The sequence below is a fragment of the Mya arenaria genome, chromosome 13 (genome assembly GCF_026914265.1).
Source record: "Mya arenaria isolate MELC-2E11 chromosome 13, ASM2691426v1".
Taxonomy (NCBI): Eukaryota; Metazoa; Mollusca; class Bivalvia; order Myida; family Myidae; genus Mya; species Mya arenaria.
Window position 1 is genome coordinate 55,899,874 of NC_069134.1, and position 27,324 is coordinate 55,927,197.

General features: G+C 34.1%; 1 protein-coding gene and 1 long non-coding RNA gene across 2 annotated transcripts; one reads left to right on the top strand and one right to left on the bottom strand.

The window, feature by feature from the left end:
• The first annotated feature begins 1,191 nt into the window (after positions 1 to 1,191).
• On the top strand, positions 1,192 to 9,243 carry LOC128215398 (carbohydrate sulfotransferase 15-like). Its single transcript, XM_052922085.1, has 7 exons — positions 1,192 to 1,209; positions 1,497 to 1,701; positions 2,414 to 2,516; positions 6,164 to 6,337; positions 6,882 to 7,053; positions 7,482 to 7,626; positions 9,053 to 9,243. Exons 1-7 carry the CDS (start codon positions 1,192 to 1,194, stop codon positions 9,241 to 9,243), a joined length of 1,008 nt encoding a protein of 335 aa, XP_052778045.1.
• Positions 9,244 to 13,932: 4,689 nt separating this feature from the next.
• Positions 13,933 to 18,657, bottom strand: LOC128213578 (uncharacterized). Its single transcript, XR_008257759.1, has 3 exons — positions 18,616 to 18,657; positions 14,326 to 14,387; positions 13,933 to 14,042 (listed from the first exon to the last, which is right to left on the bottom strand). It is a non-coding gene; the product is annotated as an uncharacterized LOC128213578 (long non-coding RNA).
• Between the last annotated feature and the right edge of the window lie 8,667 nt (positions 18,658 to 27,324).

Below are 27,324 nucleotides of genomic sequence, written 5' to 3' on the forward strand. Positions count from 1 at the left end.
GAAGTTTGTCTATAGAGAAAAGACAAACCACAAAAAAACGATAAATGAAACAGAATGGCTGTGTCATAGACGGCAATATTAATATCAACTAGCACAGAGAGATATCTAGAACACCCACTACACATTATCAACGTCTATGACATATAACACTCACTGCCCGATTAGCATAGATGCTGTCAAGGAAGGAATAATTAAGGAGCAGCATGGAAACATTACATTGCTGACATATAAACTGCCCGAATAGTATCTCTCAAGGCATATAAAAAAGAATGCAATATGGCAACTAAGATAAAGGCACGTCATAAGGCCCAAGATGTGTTAGCGCTGCCCGAATAGAACAATATTCTATCTCAAAGCAGATGTAAATGAGTTAAGAAAACTCGATAAGGTCTGCATAACCGTCATGTTATAAAAACATAAGAAATCTAGACAGATGAACATACCTTGATGCTCCTGAGTGTGTAGTACAAACAACTCCGCGGCACGGATGCTGTTGTAAAGCTTGTGCTCCCCAACCAGGGAAACGCCATCATCGGCCAACACTATATTGACTGTCTCGGGCGACCAGAAGCCCTTAGGGACCCAGTAACGTGCTCTACAGTGCGGAGAGTTGACAAGCCTGAAGCTATGGCATTCTTTGTTTTGTTTTGTTTTTGCCCGTTCATTAAACCAGAGAATGTCTATGACATGTCGAATAGGACGTGAATTCACCTTTCTGTAGAATACCGGTAAAACTACCAAACGTCGAACATCACAGTTAAATAATAAGGTATCTACTAAATCTAAAATAGCACTGGAAACACTGGCTGGTGTACTAACTGCCGAACAAAGATCGTTTGTTCTAATTATCAACACCACAATATCCGGGGGAGAGTCCTCTATCTTGTTTAAATTATCCCTTAATGTTGACAAACAAGAGTGTAATAACGAAGTGCTAAATGACTTGGATAATCCCGAATTCCAATCACTAGAGACTTTAAATAACTCACAAAAGAGTGTCTAAAAGTTAATACTTTCTTCACCTTGTCCGCCATTTTGCAGTCACATGACCGCGTGTAAGCACACAGGCCCAACGCGGGGTTGAGCTTCTTTTATGAAACAAAGAACCTCTGGTCAATCTTATAATGATCGCCAAATCATCCGAGCCGCGGCAGAAAAAAATATAGTTAATGTATATCCGTTATAAAAGAAATGCACTGTATTAATACCGTATAACAATATATCCAACAAACGGTAAAGAATGTGCAAAAATAACAATATTTTTTTCCATTTTTAGCGTAGTTCCGCTTTGCATATCAACGAACTGTAATGGAGTAAGAGTGCTTTGATTAACTTATATAAGACACTTGGTTTAAAGTTTTGGTCACGTGATTTAAGGCGCTAAGAAAATTGGCTCTGACGTCATTGACCTAAATATACATCTAAATATTTGTAAGCAAAGATATAAATACTTTTGTATACAATTCAACACTATATCGGTCTATGTGTATTTTCAGCCACCGATACAGTTCAATAAGAACTTCAAGAATCCATGTTGGTTTGAGGGGAACCGATTACGATGTCTCCCCTACGTGTTTGTTATTGGCGTTAAGAAGTGTGGAACCAGTGACCTATTCTTCCGGTTGTCAAAACACCCAGATTTTGCACATCCGGGCTTTAAGGAAGCTCAGTGGTTTGCCAGGTGGAGATTTAGAAATGAAGGTACGTTTTTAACAAACAAATGGCGAAAAAAACGTAAAAGGGTTTGTAGAGTCATTGTAATGATATTTTCCCGAAATAACTGACATGTTGGCGGTTGTTTGATTATTTGTAAAATATTCATATTGTCATTATATGAGGAAAAGGAAGTTATGAATGTTTGTAAATATATAAAAGAAGCATTTGTTATACACAACTCACTTATAAATAATTTAACTTAAAACAGTAGTTATGAAACTTTCCCTCCCTGCCAAAGTTACCATAATAATTATTTTGTATTCACTTTACATAAACTTTTTGCCTTAATAACATTCTATTTTTTTAATATTATGTTTAGTTAGGTGACATATTTATATATATAACTATATGTATTGCGACGATGTACTCTTGTATAAGTCTAATAAACTGTCTGTTCCGTTCTGTTCTGTTCATCATATTGATTTGATTGATGCCGGTACATACTCGTACTTAAAAAATATAGTCAAGGCGCAATATATATTGCATAAGCAAATACACAACTACTGCGTTATGATCCTGAATTTCATATTCGACCCTTCTGTTTTTTTGCAGATTTGCTAGAGCCTCGTGAAATCCGTTTCTGCAAAAAGTCACTGGGGTCGAATGTATCAGCTTTAATAACCCTTTTGTTGTATTGTTCTATTATGTAGTTCTCTAGACTGTGTAACATAATTAGAGACACACTTTATTTTTACAGAAACCAATAACTTGGATTTTGAAACTTACGTGACCAGGTTTGATGAGGCCGCCGACTTAATACAAGCTACATCGCACATCAACGCAGATGGAGCATTGACGAACTGTTAAAATTACGGGTAAGCTTTAAACTGAACTTCTATTCAATTATTTCGTATAATTACATACATAATCGACATCTGTTGAAAGCAGCTTAAGTGGCGGAAATTTACAACTCCGATTAAGTGGCCACCTGTCTTAAGCAGCCACTTTGACCTTTTCCCAAAAAGGGGGCTCTCAATACAGGTTGGAAAGTACGAGAATTATACGAGTCATCTTTGTTCAAGTCATACATGCGTTAAGAAAATTAAGGTTACCCTCACACAGACGTTTAAGCATTTTCCCTCGATTTTTCCTTTAAAGAATTATTATCCTACATAAATGTTAAAAAATGACGATCTTAACCTTGTGATACATTATCTCTAGTTGTAATAGCACAACGTATAAAAGTAATCATTTCATATAATACATCAGAGTTCTTGCATACAACAAATTCAAGAAAATTGACCATATTTGGCCTTTGAATAACGTTCACCGGTAAATAGCGTTTTCGAATAGTTTTATTTTTATTTTTGACAAACGCACATAAAATGTGATTCATCTTTTATGTCCCCAGAATGGCTCAGTTCACAACGTCTCTCATGTCTCTCTATACGATTGCAACCGTATCGCCCAGTTTTCACACGTTGTTTATGGCAATATTTCCTCATTTGTGTGAACAATTTAATAAAATGAGTAGGAATATTCGCCCTTAGATATGTTTCAAATTCGAAGTCACTTTTTATTTCCTTATACGTTATAGTTTGATTGTAAATTACTTGTCCAGTCCTGGATAAAACAGTCTTCAATCCTTTGCTGATAATCGTTTATAAATAGTTGTATATTTATATGTGAGGAATTCTCCAAAACGTCAACAAAGTTGTACTTAAGTAATAAGTTCTTAGGAACACATAACAAGTTTTTCTTATTTGATTCTAAGTCACGCAAAGACATCTCATATATAGTTTTCACAATCCTTTTTTGGTACATAATAGATTTGCCCAATACTTGATGATACGTGTGTAATGGTTAATGAATAGTTGGTATCTTCTTAACTCACCATATATTGCCGCATTGCTTGCTGATGGTTTGCTGATTGCCCATAATCACGTTTGCAAACCTTTCAGTGTAAACATTCCATGTCCTTCGATTTAGTAAAACCCCAAACTTCAGATGAGTAATTCAGGGTTGAAGTTACAAAATCATCAAACAAATGATATTTTTTAGGACTTAACGTAAGCTCTTTCAATTTATTAAAGAGCACATTCATTGCTTTTAATGTCTCTCGACATAGCAATTGCATCTTTAAAGAAAAAGATCCATGACAATTAAACACCGTTCCCAGATAATTGAAATTAACAACAATCTCTAATAAAATATCGCCATATTTCCACGCCGTATTTCCAGCTCTCATTAAAACGAACATGTCCACGCCGTCTGAATACCATAGCCTTACTATTTTCAACGTTCACTTTTAGCCTCCACCTATCACCGTAGGCTTTAAGATTATTGAGTGTTGACTGCATCTCCTCTAGTGTTTCTGCAAATAGTGTCATTTCATCAGCATAGATTACAACAATAATATTAATGTTAATGTCATTTACAGATATTCCACTTGCTTTATTTTTTTTCCAGATATAACTCTAAGACATTTATAAAAACTCACCAAAATATGGCGAACAAATATCTCCTTGCTTCAGGCCTTCTGATATCTCTTTGAGCTCCGAGTATTTGCCGCAATGTCTAACCTTTGCTTTTACAAAAGTATACATTAATCGTACGGTTCTAAGAATCTTTCCATTTATACACAATGTATGTAATTTCAGCCACAGAGCATTCCTATTAACACTATCAAAACATGTTTGCATGTCAATATACGTACACTGTAGTATCTTACCATTATTCAACATATGGTCAATAACAGATTCTAGACAAAATATTGCATCTGTTGTAGAAAACCCCTTTCTGAACCCAAACTGCGTATCTGAAATTGTATCATACATTTTCCCCCACAACATTAAACACTTGTAAACAATAGATGCGTATATTTTAGCTAAACAGTTAATAATAGATATCCCCCTAAAATTGTTAACATTTGTGTAATCTCCCTTTTTATACACGAGGCTCCAATTTCTCGAAACTTCTTAAGTCCCATATAACAGGATTAAGCTAAACTCACTATTTTTGTTGTTCTATAATATGCGTTATATTTACTTCTTTAAGGGTTTTTAGAAATTATACAAGAACAATCTGTATGCTAATTAGAAGAAACCATTTTTCATTTATCAAAATCCATTATTAGTATGTATTTTGGCTAATTGAAATAAGCGACTTAAGCCTGTTAAGCTTAAGAAGTGTCGAGAAATTGGGGCCAGAACTATAATTCCTTTCATCCATGCATTAAGGAAATCCTAAGATAATACGATATTAAACAAATCTGCTAGGTGGCATATCACGCGTTTCAATGAAATATTTGTATATCAATCGTCCGATGAGGAGCCAGCTTTACAACATTTTAAGTTCATAACACGTATGAAGAAAATAAAAACAGTTAGTATTCGTTATTTCATGAGGATATATGGTTTCCATTCAATGTTACAATTTATTCTACCTTTCTACTCAGTCATTTATTTTATTGCTGCTTACATATGGGCCTAATAGGCTACACAATGTAATTTTAGTTTTATGTGTAATGTGATTAAAACTCTGATGTTTAAATTCTAGTATGACGAAATAGTTTTATTAAGTAAATATTTTAAAATGTATCGTAGTTACTTCATCTGCGAGCGAAAAGCGTTTGTCACAATTTCAAAATTGTTTTATGCTCAATTCTTCATTAAGGAGTGAATTGCATCATTGATGTCACTATCGGGGTATGAAATCATGGGGCTGGTTTAAAATGTCTGGTGTCCCAAGGACACGATGCGTACTTTACCCAGCCCAACTGCGTTCAGATCCCTGAAAATAACATAATTCACGCAATTCATTACTTATATTTAAACCAATAGTTAATTATTACTTTCCAGAAATAAAACAAAACATTGAATAAAACCTTACCGTTATCCTTTTTCACCCATCCTGTAAATAGAGCGATCCGGCTTTAAACAGCTTATCATATGACGTCATAATAACATAATAACAATAATATTTAATCACTTCAAAATACTTTTTAACGTTAATTTGTAATGACAACAATATATTAAGCAGATAATGAATTACCACTTTTCAACATGTGGATTAATTGTTTCGTGGCCTTGTGATACAAACAATAGCACGACAAACGATTTTAAATTTATATTAAAATGCGATGATTCGCGATCGGGACATATCCGAAGATGCTGCATTCACCGGAAAATATTTACAATTGCCGAAAGGCCGTTCACTTAAAGAATGGAAGTTGAGGTGTAAATATTTCCAAATTATTAATATTATGAGTATTTCTCTGTCGGAGTTTGTTGTAATCATAAATAGAATTAAATAATTTGAACACCTTTTTAAACGAAAATGACGCCGATTTTTGTACAAATAATATAACAATGTCATGTATACGTAAATCATTTTTCAATGCATAATTAAGCGGTCTTAAAAGAAGGAAAAACAAAAGAAATTAAATCTCATTTCTGAAACATTGATAATTCAGTTTTACTAAATTTTAATTGATGTAGTACATTCCTAAAAATATTATTACAGGTGAGGCAAGTCCTTCCAATCTTCATCTCAACTCACACTGGCAACGGTTGCCAGGGAATGAGAACCTCACAGAGCCTAAATACGTCATTCTAGACTACATTCGGCATTTCATCCCTGACGCGAAGCTCATCATAACTTTTAGAGATCCGATTGATAGGTAAGTACAGAAGAGTGCCAATTAAAAATACGATTTAGAGAGTAAACGAACTACATATGTAACATAAATAAATGGTTTGATGCGACACATTCGCATAACCATTTTTTGTGGAAGTACATACTAATAATCTTTTACGAAGAGTTTTACATCATATTGTGTAAACTATCTACTAGCTAGGTCAGTCACTGCCTTAAATCTACCGCCACACCTAAATAAAACCAATAACGGCTGATTTACTAAAATGGAAAACTGGAAAAAAACCTAAAAGCTACTTTTTTGAAAAAAAATACTGCCTTCTCATTGGATACAATATAATGTTGACCACTAATCCATCTTGGTCGATATTCGATGTTCTTCTTATCTAAACTTCAGTACGGTCACACGAGTTTATATCTATTTGAGACAAAAACAGTTGATTGTTGTGTTTTGTTATGTTATTTATGTTTGTTATTCATGTCGCAAAATAGCTCATTGAGTTTTTATTTCTTGTTAGCATATACACCCGATTTTAAATTAAGTTTCCTGTATCTTGTATCTTGAACAGGTTGTATTCTGACTATTACCACGAGTATGGTAGCCTGATGAAGAAAAACAACCCTGGGCCCGCCCAGTTCCACGAGATTGTGATTCGGGGTGTGAAACTGTACAGAGAGTGCTTCCGGGCACGAACTATTCGCAGTTGTGTTTATGATCATACCCTCTATGATCAAACAAAGGTCAGCATTTATAAGTTAACCCTATCAGTATTTTTTCCGTCGTGAAAACAGCAGACTTATTATTGGAAATAGAAACCCGGAACATCCCGGCCATTTTCCATCAATAACAAGCTGCGTATATGGAATGATTACAATGTCAGAATTATTTACATTTAACTACGCTGCATGTAGTAATTTTAATTTTGCATTTTAAGCCTAAGGACATTTTTCCTTAGGAATCTTAATGATTTAAGCAATGATACTTCAACTGAACTTAATTTTATATATTATACATTACAACAATTTATTAATATCATAAGTATTGTTGTTGCGAACTACTTGTAATAATGCACCGGCATAAATCCGAGGCTCTTCGGTGGCGGAGATGGCCGAGGTGTTCCGATTACAATTGAACTCCTTCACGGTTCTATAATTATTCAATTTTGCAGATTCAAATGCAGCTAGGAATTTATTACATATACTGGGAGGAACTATTGCGCGTGTTTCCAAGGCAACAAATTCTCGTTTTTCACAACGAAGATATGCGAGATAAAGAACGCACAGTGAGAACCATGTTCGATTTTCTGGGATTATGTGAGTATTTTAACCACATTTCATAGCCAAATATAGTTTATTGTTGTTCGTGTTTTTACAGCAATTTTATACGTTTCATACGTATCACAAATTTGCGTATTTTACTCATTTTCTTAAATTTACGCCTGTGTAACGCTTTTAGCCATAAAATATCAATAGTCAAACGTAAATATGAACAACTGATATCTGATCTTTTGTCAGCAGTCTTCTATGACTGGTTTCAAAACATAATTTGGCTCATTTCAAGACAAAAATGTTTTTAAAAAGTGTCAAAACGGTCCATCTGTGAGAATGCAGATTTAAAGATTGACAATCTAGACTCATCAAATATTTTTGTTTTTTATCAAAGCGCTCTATGTTGGTTTAGCGTTTATTTCGTTTTTTATCTGATAATGCGATACCATGCTCCTTTTGGTTATATATAGAAACCGTTCACACAAGAAAGTCAATCACTCTGACAAGGCCAAATGGGATAGGGGTGGGGGTATTTGTCACGTTCCTGTGATATTCCTATTTTGTAATTGAAATAAATTGTGAAGAAAAGTGCATTTGGTCTGTGGTCAATATTAAGAAAAAGGTTTTGCAACATGTTTGGTGAAATTAACTTTTTCAAGTTACAAATGATCAGGACTGTCAGTCCATTATTACACTATTAAGTGTATTAAAAGTTCCAGTAAGCAGTGTACAGTGTGTTTATACCACGTGATAAATGACGTAATACATGCTACGTCGGAAGGCAACATTTTGCTTAAAAAGAAGACTTTTAACATAGATTACTTTTCTTTTACTTCACCATTTAAAAGGACACAAAGGGCAGTATATGACGCTAAAAGAGCCTCGCCTTCGTTTTATTACCGGAGTTTAATAAAAAAAAAAATTATCAAACACTTCGACAAACCTGTTTCCGAAATAATGTTTTGACAGTGCTCCGTCAGACGGCCTGAATGTGAAAAGGTATGTCAACGTGATTTAAGAAACTAAAGCCTCAATTATATTCTGGTAAAAAACCGAAGGTGGGGCTCCGTAAGCGGCGTATACTGCGATATATTTCAATGAAAATGGTGAAAATATTAATATTATTGATATTAATTATCATAACATATAATTGCATATGATTTAGAGGCAGCAAAAAATAAGCCATATTTTGGCGGTTTTTATATGGGAAATATGTGGTCACGTAGCTATTTTTTTAAAAAGAAAACACAAACATTTAAATAAAGGCTTATACTTTTTATCTGTACCTAAATGCTATTTTATTCCTAAAGTCAAATGAGTTAATGCATTGAAATGAATATGCATCAACGCAATATTGTAAGCCTTTAAATCTAGTTGTACTCTAATAAACGCACCCTTTAATATACATATTGTAGCATGTCCAAAAATCAAACTTTACTTACTATGGTCTGATAAACATCGCTTTTTACAGCTAAGCTAGATGCAGGAGAAATAGCGGCTGAAGTCAACACAAAAGAATCTTACCACAGGAAAGAATCATTCAAAGCAAAAGGACCTATGTGGAACGAAACATACGCCATTCTAAACGACTTTTACCATCCCTTTAACGAGAAGATGGTTGCACTTACAAAGGATTTAAAGTTTTTAAAGCCGGGATCGTAGATGTGCCGTAGCCGATCTATAAAAATTTATTTTGAATGTGATTTATTTCAGCTATTACAGAAGCAGTCTTGGTCTAGCCTTAAATTTAACTTAAGGGTTATATATCTTATAATACAATTACTGTTCTGTAAATGTGTTATACCGTTCCGTTCTATTTTCGGAATATACCATCGAAAATAACCTTCGATGAAAAATGGTCGAGGAGTTCCGAATGCGTTTCTGTTAGAACATCTTGTAGTGTACATTGGTTGCATTAGTGCCAATTTAAGGGACACGTTCATGCTTTGAAACCAAAAAATAGTTTTACCAAGGAATCTTAAGACATTTTATCATTAATCTATTATATAATATCGAAATTGCGGAAAAACAATACAATTTAGGTATACAAAATATTTTTAAGTAGGTGCGAACCCACGCCGGTAAAGTCAAGATCATATTAGAATACCGTCGCCTTAACCACAAGGCCAGAAGGATTTAAACAAAAATGATGGATACTTCGACATTTTAACAATACATTGATAACATAGCGTGATAATGTCAATGTATCAATCACAGAACAACGAATCGCTGAAATCCGTTAGTAATGGTTTTGAACATTGTGGTCTTCTAAGACGATATTTGAGCAAATAGCAACATGCTTGTGGTATTTTATGTTTAAATCATCCTAATGATTACCGACACTTTATTTCGCCATACAATGAAATGCATTTTATAAAAACATCAGCGAGTCTCTTCATGGAGACTTTGAGGGAATTTTGTAGAACGATGCAACGCTGAAATTTTGGACTGCATTATTAGAATACAAGCAAATCGAAATAAATCAAACGTGTAGAAGCAGAAATAGCATAGCCTTTTATATGCTTAGATATATGTTCATATATTTTCTGCAAAAAAGTTATCTAGGAATAAAAGTAATTTCCCTGTTTGTTAACATCAGTTGTGACCCGTGATGACCCATTTGAGAACCCCTTTGAAGTCACGTGATTCCTCAATCTGATAAGGTGATTGTTTATTTGTTACATTTTGCCCTGATGTTGTCTTTCTAAAATGAAAGTGTTTTGTAGTGTGTGATACAGTTTAAAAAATGGTGATGCCAACACAATCGCATTTCGAAAGAACGGCGATCGAATACAAGTAGATTGATGGCCGTTCGCATCCATATTGAAACATATCATGCGTTTTTGTTTTTGTTTTCAAAATGGCCTAAAAAGTACAAGTACCTTTGATGGTTGGCCATTTCAGTTACTGAACCTTTTACAATTGTTGTTTGATGTCGATGATGAGAACGCTTTTCATGTACTTCTGTTGTTTAATATTATGTATTTTATCAAATGCTATACTTTGTTTTCGGTATGAAGAAACTACCGCGTATTTTTGTGTATACATGTATATATATATTAACACATGCGTAATACAACAATATTTCTGCGTTTACGCAATATCTTTGCGCAACGAAAATAGATGGGAAAATAAAATGGGAAATGGTATCAATTTGTTTTCTGTTTCATTGCTTTCAAACTCTGAAAGTTACACTCTCACAGATTGACCGTTTTGAAAACTTTTATATTTTTTTTATCTTGAAATAAACCAATCTTTGCGTAAATATCTGATACCATCAGTGATATAATATGAACTAAGGCGCTGCCTCTACGGGCTTGAAGTGCTATTGCCGGACACTTTAAGTTTACTTAATGACGAAGTGAAACATACTAGGAGTAAAAGGGAAACGTTATTTTTGTATATGTTAATAAAACTTTTTAAATAACAAGCAGTTCTGTTGTTGTTGGCAATTTATTTCGTGTATACGCAACAATCTTCAATAATAGTGTATACATTATATATAATGCATTACTTTATATTTCATATGAAGTTTAGAGTTATTTTTCTTAATTAACTTAAATAAAGCTACTATGCATTTGAGATCAAGTACACAAACGCATTTGAGGAATATGTTACAAACAGAAAATAGATAAAAACAAGAGCTGTCACAGAGACAGCGCGCTCGACTATTCAGCCGCTTTTCGGTGTATGGACTGAAAAGTTTTGGAGAAACAGGCATTGATCACTGTTATATTAGATTTCAATGCAATACATGATATGCTGAGATATTAACATAAATTGAATTGGAAAATATTTGAGGTGGTACGCAAACTTTAACATAAATTGTAAGTTGAAAAGGGGCATAATTTTGTCAAAATGCTTGATAGAGTTACCTCCTCCTGTGTACAGGTTGGGGGCATGATGGTGAACAAGCGTGTAAAGTTTCAAAGCCAGATGTCAATGGACTTTGAAAATATTTGAGGTGGTACGCAAACTTACACGTAAATTCCAAGTAAAAAAGGGGCATAATTCTGTCAAAATGCTCGATACAGAGACCTCCTCCTGTGTACAGGTTGGGAGCATGAACAAGCGTGCGAAGTTTCAAAACAGTATGTCAATGGACTTTGAAAATATTTGAGGTGGTACTCAAACTTTAACATAAGTGGTAATGCTGACGCTGACACTCGAGTGACTCGGATAGCTCTCCTTATTCATCGAAAAGTCAAGCTAAAAATGATCACACATCAATAATGTTGCACTGAAGTATATTACATGCAGGGGTAATTATAATTTTAACTACAATTGAATGGGCAAAAATCCATTTAAATATGATGGTAAAACATGGCAAAACATTTAATCAATTACTTATAAATATGATTGTATATGAACAATATGTAGCCAAGCAGCTCTGGAAAATTGTCTGCAAAATATCTCAGTGAGAATACAGAATATATTCTTATTTGTTTGTTACAAAAACATACACCACACCCCCGCCAAAAAAGTTGCAAAATGTTAATTGTGAACAAATGTGTTGTTTAGATTTGAAGGGCAAATACAATTCTGCTTTAATTACAGAATTATCTTAACGATGCTTTCAATAAACTTTAAAATAATTTGTGTTTGCAATGACAAACAGTATGTCTAATGATCAAAATTATCTAAATTTCAATTAATGAATATTGTAAACAGCTTTGCTAAAATCAGGTATAAACCAAAAGACCTGTGACAATTAAATATGCAGCAACACATGTATTTTTTACAGATCACCAACAGTGACCTTTTTGATAAAAAGGTTGTTGTTTTTTACATCTGGTGGGAAATAAAATTGTATGAATAACTTAATGTTAAAAATTTCTAACTTTTAAAGGCCCAATATGTTATGACCTCTTATGAGGTATATTCTAAATGAAGCATGAAAATAGTCAAAATCAATTGTTCATGTTATGGGACTTTCAAGACCCAGTGTATTAAAGATTAAACTTATCAAGGTGTAATTACAAACAAATGACTTCTTACCCTTACATAATGTTTAACCCACAGGGTGATATAAAAAGAAATGATAAATTGCAATTACAATCAACATTCAACAGAGCTGAAAATATATTCTAAATTAAGCACCTATATAGAATATACAATAAAAGTAATCAGGTCAGTGATATTGTTGGAACACACCCAAATAAGAACCCAGTGAAAAACTGTCAGCTGAGCTCACTAAGCACTACTTCATATATTTGTTGAGTGTACCAGCCAAAAGAGCAAGACCAAATTTCAGTTCCAAAACCATTTATATATGAAAACAATTGAAACAATTAAAATGATTATATTATATAATTTATACAGAATGACATCATGAGGCTATTAAAATATTCACATATGTTAATATGCACAAAATAAGGCTACAGGTATCTACTATTAATTTATATAGATTTGAAAAAATGCTTGCAATATGTACAGTGTCAAATTATGTTGATTAAATTCAGTGTTCTCAAAAGCACAATCAATGTTTTCTGTACTGACAGCTGGATCTTCAATGTTTAACATATATATCAGTTCAACAACATACAGTGATCTTGGATTCATTGACAGTTAAAACACCATAACTACTATACACCGAACTGGTGTCTTCTTGAAAAAATCATGAATAAAAGAAACCGAACAAACCAGCAAAAACTGAAAGTATCTGGTTTTAAATGCTAAATATGGCACAAAATTAACAGAACGGAGTTTTGCAATTGTCTATACGTTGCTCAATTATTACATATTTGCTGTAAATGTCACATTTACATTTTGTATTATTCACACAAACAAGTTTGACAGGGTGACTAACATCTGCATTCTCTTGAAATATGGGATTCTGTGCTGCATCCAGTTTCAAATTGTTTGACCACTTCAGGCTGCTGGCACATCAGAATCTGCAAATAACATAAATGCAATGTTTTTAACAGAATAAAAGTGCTATCTACTACTGTGAAGGTATACCAGTTAACAATCATTTGAAGCATACACACTTCTTTATGTAGTCATAAATTTGATATAGTCACAAATGGTGATAATTAAAGAAGTCCAACTTCAACACAAATAATTTATTTATGAAACAACGTTTCGGCCGTTCGGCATTCATCAGGTTGTACGTATATAATGAACAGGAAATGACGTCAACATCAAATGACGACGTCAACGTTGATAACATTGATATAGTCACATAATGATAGTCATAGTGCAATTTGACGGATTCAAAGATCAAGACAAAATAGATGAAATATATTATGTTTGAATATTTTGCAATGAGTATTAAACAACTCCAAGGTAATTTACTACAAAGAAGCATTTTGGAGGAGTCAGAAATGCACTTGCTTAGAATCTCTTCTTATTTGAAGACATTTTCCATTCTCTGGAGGTGGTATGGAATTCCAGACAGAACTATCTTGAACAGGATTTTTTGTCCATAAAGGTCCTCTCGAGCTTCAGCAACCAGGTGGCTATAAAAAAAGAACCAATACATTTGTGCTTTTACAGAATGTTGAAATGTATTAAGAAGTATTGAGGGATAATTCAAAAATGTGAAATTTATAAAAAAAGCAAACAAATTAGTTCATTAGAAAATGATATAATCTCATGACCGTGACCGGAAATAATTTACAACCAACATGAAACAAAGTTATTTAGGAATGAAACAAACAGAATAGATTAACTTAAAAGGTTCAAACCCGCTACTGTTTGGATGCATTTTCATAAAGTGATTGTGAAATACTAATAATTTACCGCATGATGTCTAATCCAATTTGAGTTCGGCTGGCTGGTCTGTCATCATCCCCATCTCCAACCTGTTGCAAACAATAACAAATTAATAATAAGTTATTAAGGAATTGGATTACTAAAAAATGTCCACTATACCTGGTTGATGTAATTACTCTTATTTTCACAAGGACATTCACTAAAGGCTTCGAGTTGGGTTGGTGAAGCTGGCATTTATGCACCAGTCAATTGTAACCATCCCCCCACCCCCCAGGTCTATAGCAGGGACTTTGACTTCTGGCCGAGCCAACCCCGGCTAAAATCTCCGCCCTGCGGGGACGAACAAATGGTAAAATCCCTGCCAAATGCCCCCGAACCCCAGGGACTCTTGGTAGGCCCATTCCCCGCTATATTTTGCGCAAAGACAAAACCACCGCATTCATCCGGCACTGCGGAACCACCTGAAAGGTAACTAGAGCTGTCACTGAAGGTGATTAATACCCCCGAACGCCGCCCTGATATGAAATTGCAGTCAACTATTTGGAAAGCCAACCTATAAATGACAACTTTATTTTATGGACTTTTGTCATTGTAATTTGCTAAAATAGTGTAATGATTCATGTACACTGAACTCCTTCTCATTGTGCTGTACCATTGTATAAAGTTTTATTACATTCCATCCGGTACATTTCAAGTTATGCTCCGGACAAGAAAAAAGTAACAAAGGGCAATAACTCTGTAATTTGCTCAAATAGAATTGCGGTTCATATACACTGCACTTCCTCTTTTTATGATCTATCACTGTATGAAGTTTTATTAAATTCCATCCAATAGTTTTCAAGTTATGCTCCGGACAAGAAAAAATAACAAAGGGCAGTAACTCTGTAATTAGCTGAAATAGAATTGAGGTTCCTATACACTGCACTTCCTTTCATCATGATCTATCACTGTATGAAGCTTTATTAAATTCCATCCAATAGTTTTCAAGTTATGCTCGGGACAAGAAAAAAAGTATTAAAGGCCATTACTCTGTAATTAGCTAAAATAGAGTTATGGTTCTTGTGCACTGCACTTCCTCTCATTGTGCTTTACAGTTGTATGAAGTTTCAATAAATTCCATATAGTAGTTTGCAAGTTAATGTCTGGAAAAAAAATTGAATTAGCTAAAGTTGAGTTATGGTTTTTGAACACTGCCTCTCGTTGTGCTTTACCATTGTATGAAGTTCCAATGAATTCCATCCAGTACTTTTCAAGTTCTACTCCAGACCAAAAAAGTAACAAAGGGCAATAACTCATTATTGTTCTGGGTGGTGAAAGTTATATTCACAGATTTCCTAAACAAAGATGAAGTTTACAGATGCAACCTCACATTTGACAGTTTAGTTTTTGTATTAGATGAAAGAATCAGCTTATTTTTGTATCATTACAATAACAGATCTCAAGTGAATGAAAATGTCCCTTGAATTACATTTTTCCTAAAAAATTATTAAGTAACAAAGCTTTTTCTGCCCAATTTGGGAAAAAGACCTTAGACATTTTGGATAATTTTGCGTCGTGAAAATGCTGAAATTGGGAAAATTAACTGTTAAAAGAAAAAGCTGTCTAGTCTCCTGGGAATTAGGAAATGATTTTATATTAGTTTAATTCCCTTTAATAGAACCAAAATGGCTGAAATATCAATCCTTGGGTGTAAATATCTATTGCAATTAATCAATCATGACAGATAATATTTCATACAGATATATCTGAATGTGATGAAAATCAATGATTTCCGAGTACAATTATCAAAAAAAAACTTTACATCACATAATTTATTAAGATGTTAAAAATGAACCAGTACATTTTAAAAGACTTTCTAAAAAAAAAATTCTGAAGATTGGGAAAAACATCTTATATTTTGCTTTGGGAATGGGTCCGAAAGTCGAACCCGTGGGTACTATAGAAAAAGCCCTGAGTAAGTGCTACGCTTTGAGCCATGAAACATTTTTTTTATACTAAATAAATTCCAATGAAACTGTCCAATATGTATCTAAAACTCACATTGGCAGCTAGATGGTTTATGAAAGGCTAGACACCAGATGGTTCAAAAATCAGCAAATATATTATTTCCCAGTTCATATTGTGAATATTTAGCATGTAAAAGTGACTTGATAAGAACATACTCATATACTGACAATATTTTTAAATCAACAGGTTTTATATGGTACACAAACATTTAATTTTAAATTGGTAAAACACAAAAAAACAGCGAAAGAAGCAATATTGCGCCATAAGCAAAAGTTTTCACTATTTCTTTTTTCTTGCAACTGTACAATCTGGTGTCCCTTAAAGTTGCACTCCAACAGATTTAACGTTTTGACAACTTTCTTATTTTTGTCTTTTAACGAGCCAATTTTTGTGTAAATGCATGGAAACAAGTTATATAAGACTGCTGACAAAATATTTGATCGCAGATTTTTATATCTTATTTCCAAAAAAATGAATTTTTATTCATTTTTCTTAAACCGTTAGTAACGTTTTAAAAACATAAAACATTAATGCACCAGTCAAATGTAACCACGCCCCCCAGGTCCGGGGAATAGTGGGGACTTTGACTTTTGGTCCAGCCAACCCCGGGTAAAATCCCCGCTCTGCGGGAACGAACTGGTGGTAAAACATCGACCAAATGCCCCCGCACCCTGTCCCCAGAGACTCAATATAAGGCCCAATCTCCGCTAAATTTAGTGCTAAGACAAAACCACCACGGTCACCCGGCCCTGCGGGGCCACCTGGAAAGTAAAAACACGGCCCATTTCCCCGGCTATCCCCGGTATACCCCCGGATCTGCAATCAGATCTTTTATCAGCAATCTTTTATCATTGGTTTGCAGATATTTTCGAAAAAAATTGCTCTTTCCAAGGCAAAAAAAAAGGTAAAAACGGTAAACCTGTGAGAGTGCAGCTTTAAATTCAATCACTGAGAAATGAAAATACATGACATGAATAGGATCATAGCTCCACCTGCTAAATTGTCATTATTTATTGTCAGAATTTAAATTTATCCATTGAAGTACAATTGAGACAGAAAAATGTACGACAGTTGCAGTGCTGGAACCCGGTACCCCTTTGCTAACAGGGCAAGTTCTTCACCAACTGAGCTACTGAGATGCATTCACATTTTCTGACAATCTAAATAAAGAGGATGGTACCATGCCATAACCTATGTGCGATAACTTAAAGAAAGAATAAATAGTGAATTTGTTTTGTTCTAGTGTAAAATCCTGATGTACATGTATTTCACTGAGTGAGAATCAAAAGCTATATTTTAAGAGTAACGAACTGAAATATTTTGCGATCTATCACAAACATAACAATTTAATTTTAGACCCTAAAAGTGTATAAAATGGCATTCAATTATAATTATTGAAGTAGGGCAACAAATTATAATTTGTATTCAAAGGTTACATTATTTTGGTAATGAAGTTGTTCAAATTGTGTCCCAGCCCTCTTAGCACTAGCATTCAATATTTATTTGAGAGCTGGATGAAATTTCAAACAGTAAAAAAATATCAATATGTTTGAAACAGTGAAAGATTGTTTTTCTATTGTTTATAAATGTCTATAAATATCTATAAATCACCACAAAGCATATATAATAAAAATGTTTTGAATTTTGCTATGCTTTACTATATTAGAGCTGGGATTATAAATGTCTTGTTAATTTTACATGAACAATATCGCTTTTTAAGTAATTCATATAGACTGTGTTTGAAGAAAAAATTGAGAAGAAAACATTTCTCGACCATATTCTATCTCAAGTCGAAACAGCAGTTAGGAAGAGTAAATTGCACACTGCACGAAGAAAAATCACTAATCTACAAGCATGTTAAAAACTTCTGAAAAATATTGCGAAAACCGCCACTGTTTTTGTGCTGAACTGATGACCCCGCATTTTCTGATTATATGCAGAAGAAAAAAGGTATTATAAACATTGTTTGTCGTGAGTGGAAATCCCTCCCGAACCCACCACATTTAAATAATTAATTACTTAAATGTCATTTTTTACTTTGTAGGAAAGAGTTTTTCTAAAACTGTCTTGCATGCTTATACATGCCTTCAGCTGAATAATTTTGAAAAGAGGTTAACTTAAAGAAATTCTGTGCGGAAATCGAGACATGTTAATACATTTCATCTCGCCTACAGGTATCCTTCTGAAAACCTTGGTAAAAAAATCAACAGTAAGACGCTGTAGCTATAGTGTTATCATGTAATTCTGCCAAAAAGAAACGCTGCCTTTTATGCTGAAATCTCCCCCGGGTTCATAATCTATAACACTCACATTATTATGCTTGTTGAAACCAGGTCAAACATGCCAAATTTGACGGTTGTCGATACCCCTCCCGAACCCTCCCCTGAAAAACAAATTATGAATTACTAAACATTTGATTTCATTATTTGTGCTGAAGTGGTTTTCTGTAATTTCATTCATGCATCTTTATCGCGTAAAGTATTCGCGAGTCATCTGCCCCACTCTGCCATGACAAAAATATTAATTTTTATTTTATCATCTGTGAGACAGCCCCTTTAATGGGCGACCGAGTCTAGCCTGAGTGACCAGCTGCCCGTTTAACTCAGTTGGCAAGAGCGCCGTGCTAGTGTTCCTGCGGCCGTGAGTCTGAGCCCCACACCAGGCACACTTTTCTTCTCAGGTTTACCATAATCATGCACAATGATTTTTAATGAAAATCAAATGTTTTTATAGATTTAGTTTTCACTACTTAGCGATGAAAAAGTCGATTGAAGGACCAAAAATCTTAAATATTGAAAAAATCCACTTCTATGTAGTTTTGAGGTTCAATATTTAACCAGCATGACTTATATATCCGATGCTACATAAAAAGTTGTAATTAGGAGTTAAACAATTTTTATGAAAAGAATATTTTATTAGATATCTATTCAAAAAGCATAAATTTACGCTTTCCCGGAAATGTCGTAAAGCAAAAATAATATGTTTGAGAGTCAAATTTATCGGGACTTCCCAATCAATAATGTCTTGAGGATTTGTGTTGATTGTTATTTTTAAAAAGATTTATGCATTTTTGTAACCTGGAAATGAATTTCAACCGCGAAAATTCATTATTTTTCTGAATAACATTCTTATTTGACAAACTATTATCAGGATCTCTCAAGACATTGTTAGATAAGTATTCTGTGGCATTTTGACATATTGACGAAGTACTTATGTCGACAGACTTTTTCGTAATAATGTGAATGCTTTTTGATCCATAATCTGTTAAAATCTTTTGTTTGTAAAATTTGTCCAACTCCTAAATAACCCCAAACATGTCTTCAAGAACAAATGTTTCAACCCCCAAAATGATCTTTTTTCAAATCTAAATAAAACAAGCATTTTCAACGTTTTAGTTTTTGACCTTCCCCAACCACTTTGGAATTGATGTGAATACCGTTTGCATCACTTTAGCTTGTTCATTACGTAAAAACCAACGGTATGTCATTATGGTGTCCAAACAGCAACGTATGAACGATTGAATTTACAATAACACGTATAATTCTTAGTTCAACTCACCGTGAAAACAACGTTAAATCCGTGTTATTGCATCATGATATTGATATATGCAAATCATTGTTTACATCAACTGTCGAAAAATGCGCATAAATACATTTATCTTAATTATTTAGATATCCGGTTTAGACGGTATTTTTTAAGATGTGGGGTAAAAAAACAATTGTTATGACAAACCCTGTTCTTTTTGTATTATTATTTCAGAGTTATGAAATATAATTTCCGGTCAAAAGAAGTACTCTTTAGACGTGTTGATACATGTTGTAGATTGCCTTTAACTTTACGGCTACCATAATGTTCATAAACACGTGTCGTTAAAATCCGTATTGATACATTTTACATGTTTAACTTTTCTTTACTTCGTAGTATCTCCATCAAGTTCCATAATTGTCGTATATACACTTATTTTGGAAGTTCTTTTAAGCTAAATGATGCACGTTTCCTCTTCTTAATTATTTCATTAATCAAGCAATCTATCTTTTCAATGAATTTTAGTGTTTAATAAAATTTATTACGTTGTAAACACATAAAGGTCATTATCTAATGTTACGAATGTGTTTTCCGTGCTTTTCGAATTATATTAGAAAGCGTGTTCTTCCTGATTGTCTGATAAAATGACTGAGGTGCATATATGTAAAAGAATTGTAAAGGAATTGTAAACTATTTAAATGAACTAAACACCAGATGATACAACTGCAAGAAAAAATAAATATTTTCAAAAATAACATAAAATTGATATCCTTGTGATATAGCATGTATCTTTTACTGTGTTCCAAATTTTTCGTAATCGAATTTCACTGCTGTAGACACGACGTCCACAACATAAATCCCAGTTAATTTATAAAAAGCGTCGATTTACGTATCTGTACTTATCACGTTACTTTCACATGCTAATTATTCACACCATAAATCTGGAAACCTTTTAAAATTAATTTTGAACGGGTTAACTCAGCTGAGATATGAACAAAATATTCTTTTAATCGTGTAAAAAATGTATTTTTGGCCTCATACTAGTTAGTATTGACAATTTTTTGCTTGCCTTTAGGATATAAAGTATTTGCAGCTTTTGGTACCATCGGGTGTCCAGCCCCTTTAAAAGAAACATCCTTAAACAAATATTCTAACGGTGCAGTTAACATAACGAGAGGTTAACACTTGTCGGTGTTTGTTTGTCGGATGTCAAAATAATCAATTGCATAATACAACCAGATGCTCTTATTTACAGACGTTTCATTCTCCCTTTCTTGCTTGAATGGCACCACAAGCGTCTTGAATATCGTAGTTCAAGAGTGAGGATTGGTTGTAGACCTACATAGAACAATTTCATTATTCCCGGTTTGATCTCTCGCCTATATTCTTCTTCTTCTTCTTCTTCTTCTTCTTCTTCTTCTTCTTCTTCTTCTTCTTCTTCTTCTTCTTCTTCTTCTTCTTCTTCTTCTTCTTCTTCTTCTTCTTCTTCTATCAAGCTTAATCGTAACGCTTTATCTATAGCGCCTGTTGATTCGTATTTTCATTCGGAACCTTTTCTCGTGTTTCGGTCTTTTCTTTTCTCGTGTTTCGGTCTTTATCATAGGTTCAACATGGGGCCTGTGAATCGTATAATATGAAAAAATATGAGATTTTTGTACGCTCGTGCGTCCAAATACAGAAATATATTGTATGGTTACGTGGTTCATAAGAACGTCTACGATTGGAAATATAAATTAGGTATTGAATAATCAAAATTATATGATGACCCTTACTGTATACGGGGGTATCAAGTGGAAATGAAACTAAGAAATTAATCCAGTTTTCTAAAATTGATAAACACCAACTTTGGCGATTGTGAATTGCTAAATTATATATAATAATAATTTATGGCCAGTAAAAGAATGCGTTTAATGGAGATAAAGGGATTTATATTTTCTCAAACACAAACTTGTCACAAACTTGTCACAGCAGGTAAATGTTGGTGCTACCGCCGTGTAACGGCCAGTAAAAGAATGCGTTCAATGGAGATAAAGGGATTTATATTTTCTCAAACTCAAACTTGTCACAAACTTGTCACAGCAGGTAAATGTTGGTGCTACCGCCGTGTAACGGCCAGTAAAAGAATGCGTTCAATGGAGATAAAGGGATTTATATTTACTCAAACTCAAACTTGTCACAAACTTGTCACAGCAGGTAAATGTTGGTGCTACCGCCGTGTAACGGCCAGTAAAAGAATGCGTTTAATGGAGATAAAGGGATACATATTTTCTCAAACTCAAACTTGTCACAAATTTGTCACAGCAGGTATATGTTGGTGCTACCGCCGTGTAACGGGCAGTAAAAGAATGCGTTCAATGGAGATAAAGGGATACATATTTTCTCAAACTCAAACTTGTCACAAATTTGTCACAGCAGGTAAATGTTGGTGCTACCGCCGTGTAACGGCCAGTAAAAGAATGCGTTCAATGGAGATAAAGGGATTTATATCTACTAAAACTCAAACTTGTCACAAACTTGTCACAGCAGGTAAATGTTGGTGCTACCGCCGTGTAACGGGCAGTAAAAGAATGCGTTCAATGGAGATAAAGGGATACATATTTTCTCAAACTCAAACTTGTCACAAATTTGTCACAGCAGGTAAATGTTGGTGCTACCGCCGTGTAACGGCCAGTAAAAGAATGCGTTTAATGGAGATAAAGGGATACATATTTTCTCAAACTCAAACTTGTCACAAATTTGTCACAGCAGGTAAATGTTGGGGCTTCCGCCGTGTAACGGCCAGTAAAAGAATGCGTTCAATGGAGATAAAGGGATACATATTTTCTCAAACTCAAACTTGTCACAAACTTGTCACAGCAGGTAAATGTTGGTGCTACCGCCGTGTAACGGCCAGTAAAAGAATGCGTTCAATGGAGATAAAGGGATTTATATTTTCTCAAACTCAAACTTGTCACAGCAGGTAAATGTTGGTGCTACCGCCGTGTAACGGCCAGTAAAAGAATGCGTTCAATGGAGATAAAGGGATTTATATTTACTCAAACTCAAACTTGTCACAAACTTGTCACAGCAGGTAAATGTTGGTGCTACCGCCGTGTAACGGCCAGTAAAAGAATGCGTTTAATGGAGATAAAGGGATACATATTTTCTCAAACTCAAACTTGTCACAAATTTGTCACAGCAGGTATATGTTGGTGCTACCGCCGTGTAACGGGCAGTAAAAGAATGCGTTCAATGGAGATAAAGGGATACATATTTTCTCAAACTCAAACTTGTCACAAACTTGTCACAGCAGGTAAATGTTGGTGCTACCGCCGTGTAACGGCCAGTAAAAGAATGTGTTCAATGGAGATAAAGGGATTTATATCTACTAAAACTCAAACTTGTCACAAACTTGTCACAGCAGGTAAATGTTGGTGCTACCGCCGTGTAACGGGCAGTAAAAGAATGCGTTCAATGGAGATAAAGGGATACATATTTTCTCAAACTCAAACTTGTCACAAATTTGTCACATCAGGTAAATGTTGGTGCTACCGCCGTGTAACGGCCAGTAAAAGAATGCGTTTAATGGAGATAAAGGGATACATATTTTCTCAAACTCAAACTTGTCACAAATTTGTCACAGCAGGTAAATGTTGGGGCTTCCGCCGTGTAACGGCCAGTAAAAGAATGCGTTCAATGGAGATAAAGGGATTTATATTTTCTCAAACTCAAACTTGTCACAAACTTGTCACAGCAGGTAAATGTTTGTGCTACCGCCGTGTAACGGCCAGTAAAAGAATGCGTTTAATGGAGATAAAGGGATACATATTTTCTCAAACTCAAACTTGTCACAAATTTGTCACAGCAGGTAAATGTTGGTGCTACCGCCGTGTAACGGCCAGTAAAAGAATGCGTTTAATGGAGATAAAGGGATACATATTTTCTCAAACTCAAACTTGTCACAAATTTGTCACAGCAGGTAAATGTTGGTGCTACCGCCGTGTAATGGGCAGTAAAAGAATGCGTTCAATGGAGATAAAGGGATACATATTTTCTCAAACTCCAACTTGTCACAAATTTGTCACAGCAGGTAAATGTTGGTGCTTCCGCAGTGTAACGGCCAGTAAAAGAATGCGTTCAATGGAGATAAAGGGATTTATATTTACTCAAACTCAAACTTGTCACAAACTTGTCACAGCAGGTAAATGTTGGTGCTACCGCCGTGTAACGGCCAGTAAAGAATGCGTTCAATGGAGATAAAGGGATACATATTTACTCAAACTCAAACTTGTCACAAACTTGTCACAGCAGGTAAATGTTGGTGCTACCGCCGTATAACGGCCAGTAAAAGAATGCGTTCAATGGAGATAAAGGGATTTATATTTACTCAAACTCAAACTTGTCACAAACTTGTCACAGCAGGTAAATGTTGGTGCTACCGCCGTGTAATGTCGACGTTAAGACCAAACTGTTATTGTTCGACTCTATGATTGCTCCTATTCTTATGTATGGTTGTAAGGTTTGGGGTATATATGACAGGAAAGAGGTGGATAAACTCTACCTTAAATATTGTAAACACATTCTGGGAGTTCGCTCTCAAACTTCTAATGCTGCTGTTCTTGGAGAGCTAGGACGATTTCCTTTAACATTGGTATGTAAAATCAGAGCACTTAAATTTTGGTGCAAGATCAAATCTTCCCAAACCTCGCTTATGAATAATATGTATTGTGAACAAGTTAATGATGCTAGTTTTGTTTACTGCAATGCTATGGATAACTGGTCTTAATCTGTAAAGAATGTTTTAGACACCCTCGGTTATAGTTATGTTTGGTCTTCTGATAATAAAAACAATTCTTGTTTTAAATCATTAAGACAACGCCTCCACGATCAGTATGTACATCAGTGGACTGATACCTTTCATTCACAACCGAAGTTAAATTATTATAAACAATTCAAGGTAAGTTTTTAATTTGAAAAGTATCTCGATTTAAATATTAATGATAAATAGAATTGCATTATCGAGATTCCGACTATGTTCTCACTCTCTTGAAATAGAAGTTGGAAGGTGTAATAATGTTCACGTTAAGTACGAAAATATAAACTATGCAATACTAATATGGTTGAGTCTGAATTTCTTTTTTTGCTTGCTTGTCCTTTTTATTATGATTTACGACTACAATTCAATTTTTCCAATTCATGGAATACCTTGAATAAATTTAGGGTTTTAATGTCTTCAAAAAGCACAAGCAATATAAGAATTGTATATAAATACAATAACAATGCTTTTCAACGACTTTCTGCCAGCATTGGTGCAGTTGCTTCTTAGTTACAATAATAAAATTATGATTGTGTTCTTTATATTATGTATGTGTGTGTTTTTTTTTGTTTAGTTTATTTTGTATTTGTCAACTTTTCAATTTGTGTACATGTCATCTTATGTGTATGTTCATGGGCAAAGGCTTATGTATTGCCAATAAACTTGAAAACTTGAAAACTTGTTGTTCGTGATTTATTTAACATATACACAAACATCTGCAATACTATTGTATACATTATATATTATGCATCATACTACAACATGTATATCTTAAAGTTGTGAGTTGCGCATTACAACTTAAAACGAGCTCCTATGCATTTGAGATAAAGTGCACAATTGCATTTAGTTTAGTTTTAGTTTAATCATATTTTATTGCTCTTTTGTAAAGAATTATTTTGCATACAATTTACATGTACATTTACAATCAAATAAAACAAAAAGAACAAATGGGTTGGGCTACAAGTTATTACAACATTAGTTTCAGCCCTTCCCAGGCGTCAATGTCGTTTAAATCTATGATTAAAAGTAAATAGACAATAGAGATAACGTTAATTACTTTAGAAAAAAGAAAAAAAGAATTGGTTGCCACCAAAAGAAAATACAATATAATAACATCCCAGACCGTTTATATCGTGATTGAGGGTGATATCAAAAGAAACGTTTCGTTAATTTTATGTACTTTAGAACTTCAATAAAAAGCACACTATTTTCATCGACTGTGTTATCTTCTATCCCAAATAATAATTTAGATGTACTTAAAGGATGAAATATTCGAGTATTTCGAAAAAATAACACGCGTTCTTCGTCGTATCTACTACATTTAAAGAAATAATGTTCTGCATCTTCTGTGCCTTGTCCACAGTCACAAATAGGATTACCACGAAGCAAGTTTATGTGGAGATGTGCATTAAGGTTGCTACAAGCATTTCGGATTCTTGTATGGTGTATATTTGAAATTCTGTCCCCGACAAGATAATATTTCGGAACAACTGTGCCTTTGTAAGTATCTTTTAAACGTGCCTTAAATTCGTTAAGCGTGTTACTGTTACGAAGGTGAACATCAAGCCGGTTCCACAAATCTATGGAAGATGGGATTGGTGATTTTGAGTAAATACTTAAACGTCTAGGTATGGGGACATTATTATGTCTGTTTCGAAGCGGATAATTGGTTGTTTGTTCAATTGTCTGTGGTATTTGTTCGCGCGAAGATACTGTGGCAAGCTACAATTGCATTTAAAGAATATGTAACAAAAGAAAATACAGTCAAAACTCGATGGCTCGATATTCTTGGGACCGGGCAAAGTACTTCGAGCCTCGAGAATATCGAGCCAAGCGGGATTGCTTACAGAACGCTATTTTATCATTTGTTACATAAAGTCTTATTTACCTCGTTTGTTATTGGCTACGCTATCCCCGCAAGAGAAGGAAGAGTATTTATTGGGCATTATTACGCCCCCTTAATTTCGTAATATGACTTATTCGATTATTAGAAAATATAATTTTATTTTTTATTTATAATAAAAATACATTTATGCAAAAACAAGCAATTGTAAACACAAACATAGCTTTAAAGTTATATCAAAATGCATAGTAATTTAGGGATGGATAACAATTAGAGACAGAACTTAAAGTGATGGCATGTTTATTCAAACTGTTAAACCATTTAAATTCGATAATAAGCAATTTTAATCGATTAGCACCTTGTGCTAAATGAAGCCAATCAAACAAATCAAAGTGTGAGATTCTTAACTGAACCCACGAAAATGACACCGACCCATGCAAACAAATCAAAGTGTGAAATTCTTGTTTGGGACCGCGAAAACGACTTCGAGCGTGGAGAAACATCGACCCTCAAGATATCGAGCCATCCGATCGAAATTTATATGAACAAAGAGTAAATAAAAATCGGTCCTTTTAATTTGGTTCGAGCCAACGAGGATATCGAGCCATGAGATATCGAGCCAACGAGTTTCGACTGTAAAAAAAATATATCACATAACAATAATGATTGCACAGACAAAATAATACAATCAAAAGTAATTGTATTTTACTAGAATGTAATGGGCACAAATGCATTTAAATATGATGGTAAATCATAGCAAACATTTACTCACATACTAATTATGGTGATACACATCCAAACATTAAAACTAAGGGTAACAGCTGTGTAACAGTCTGTAAAACATACCTTAAGTGGT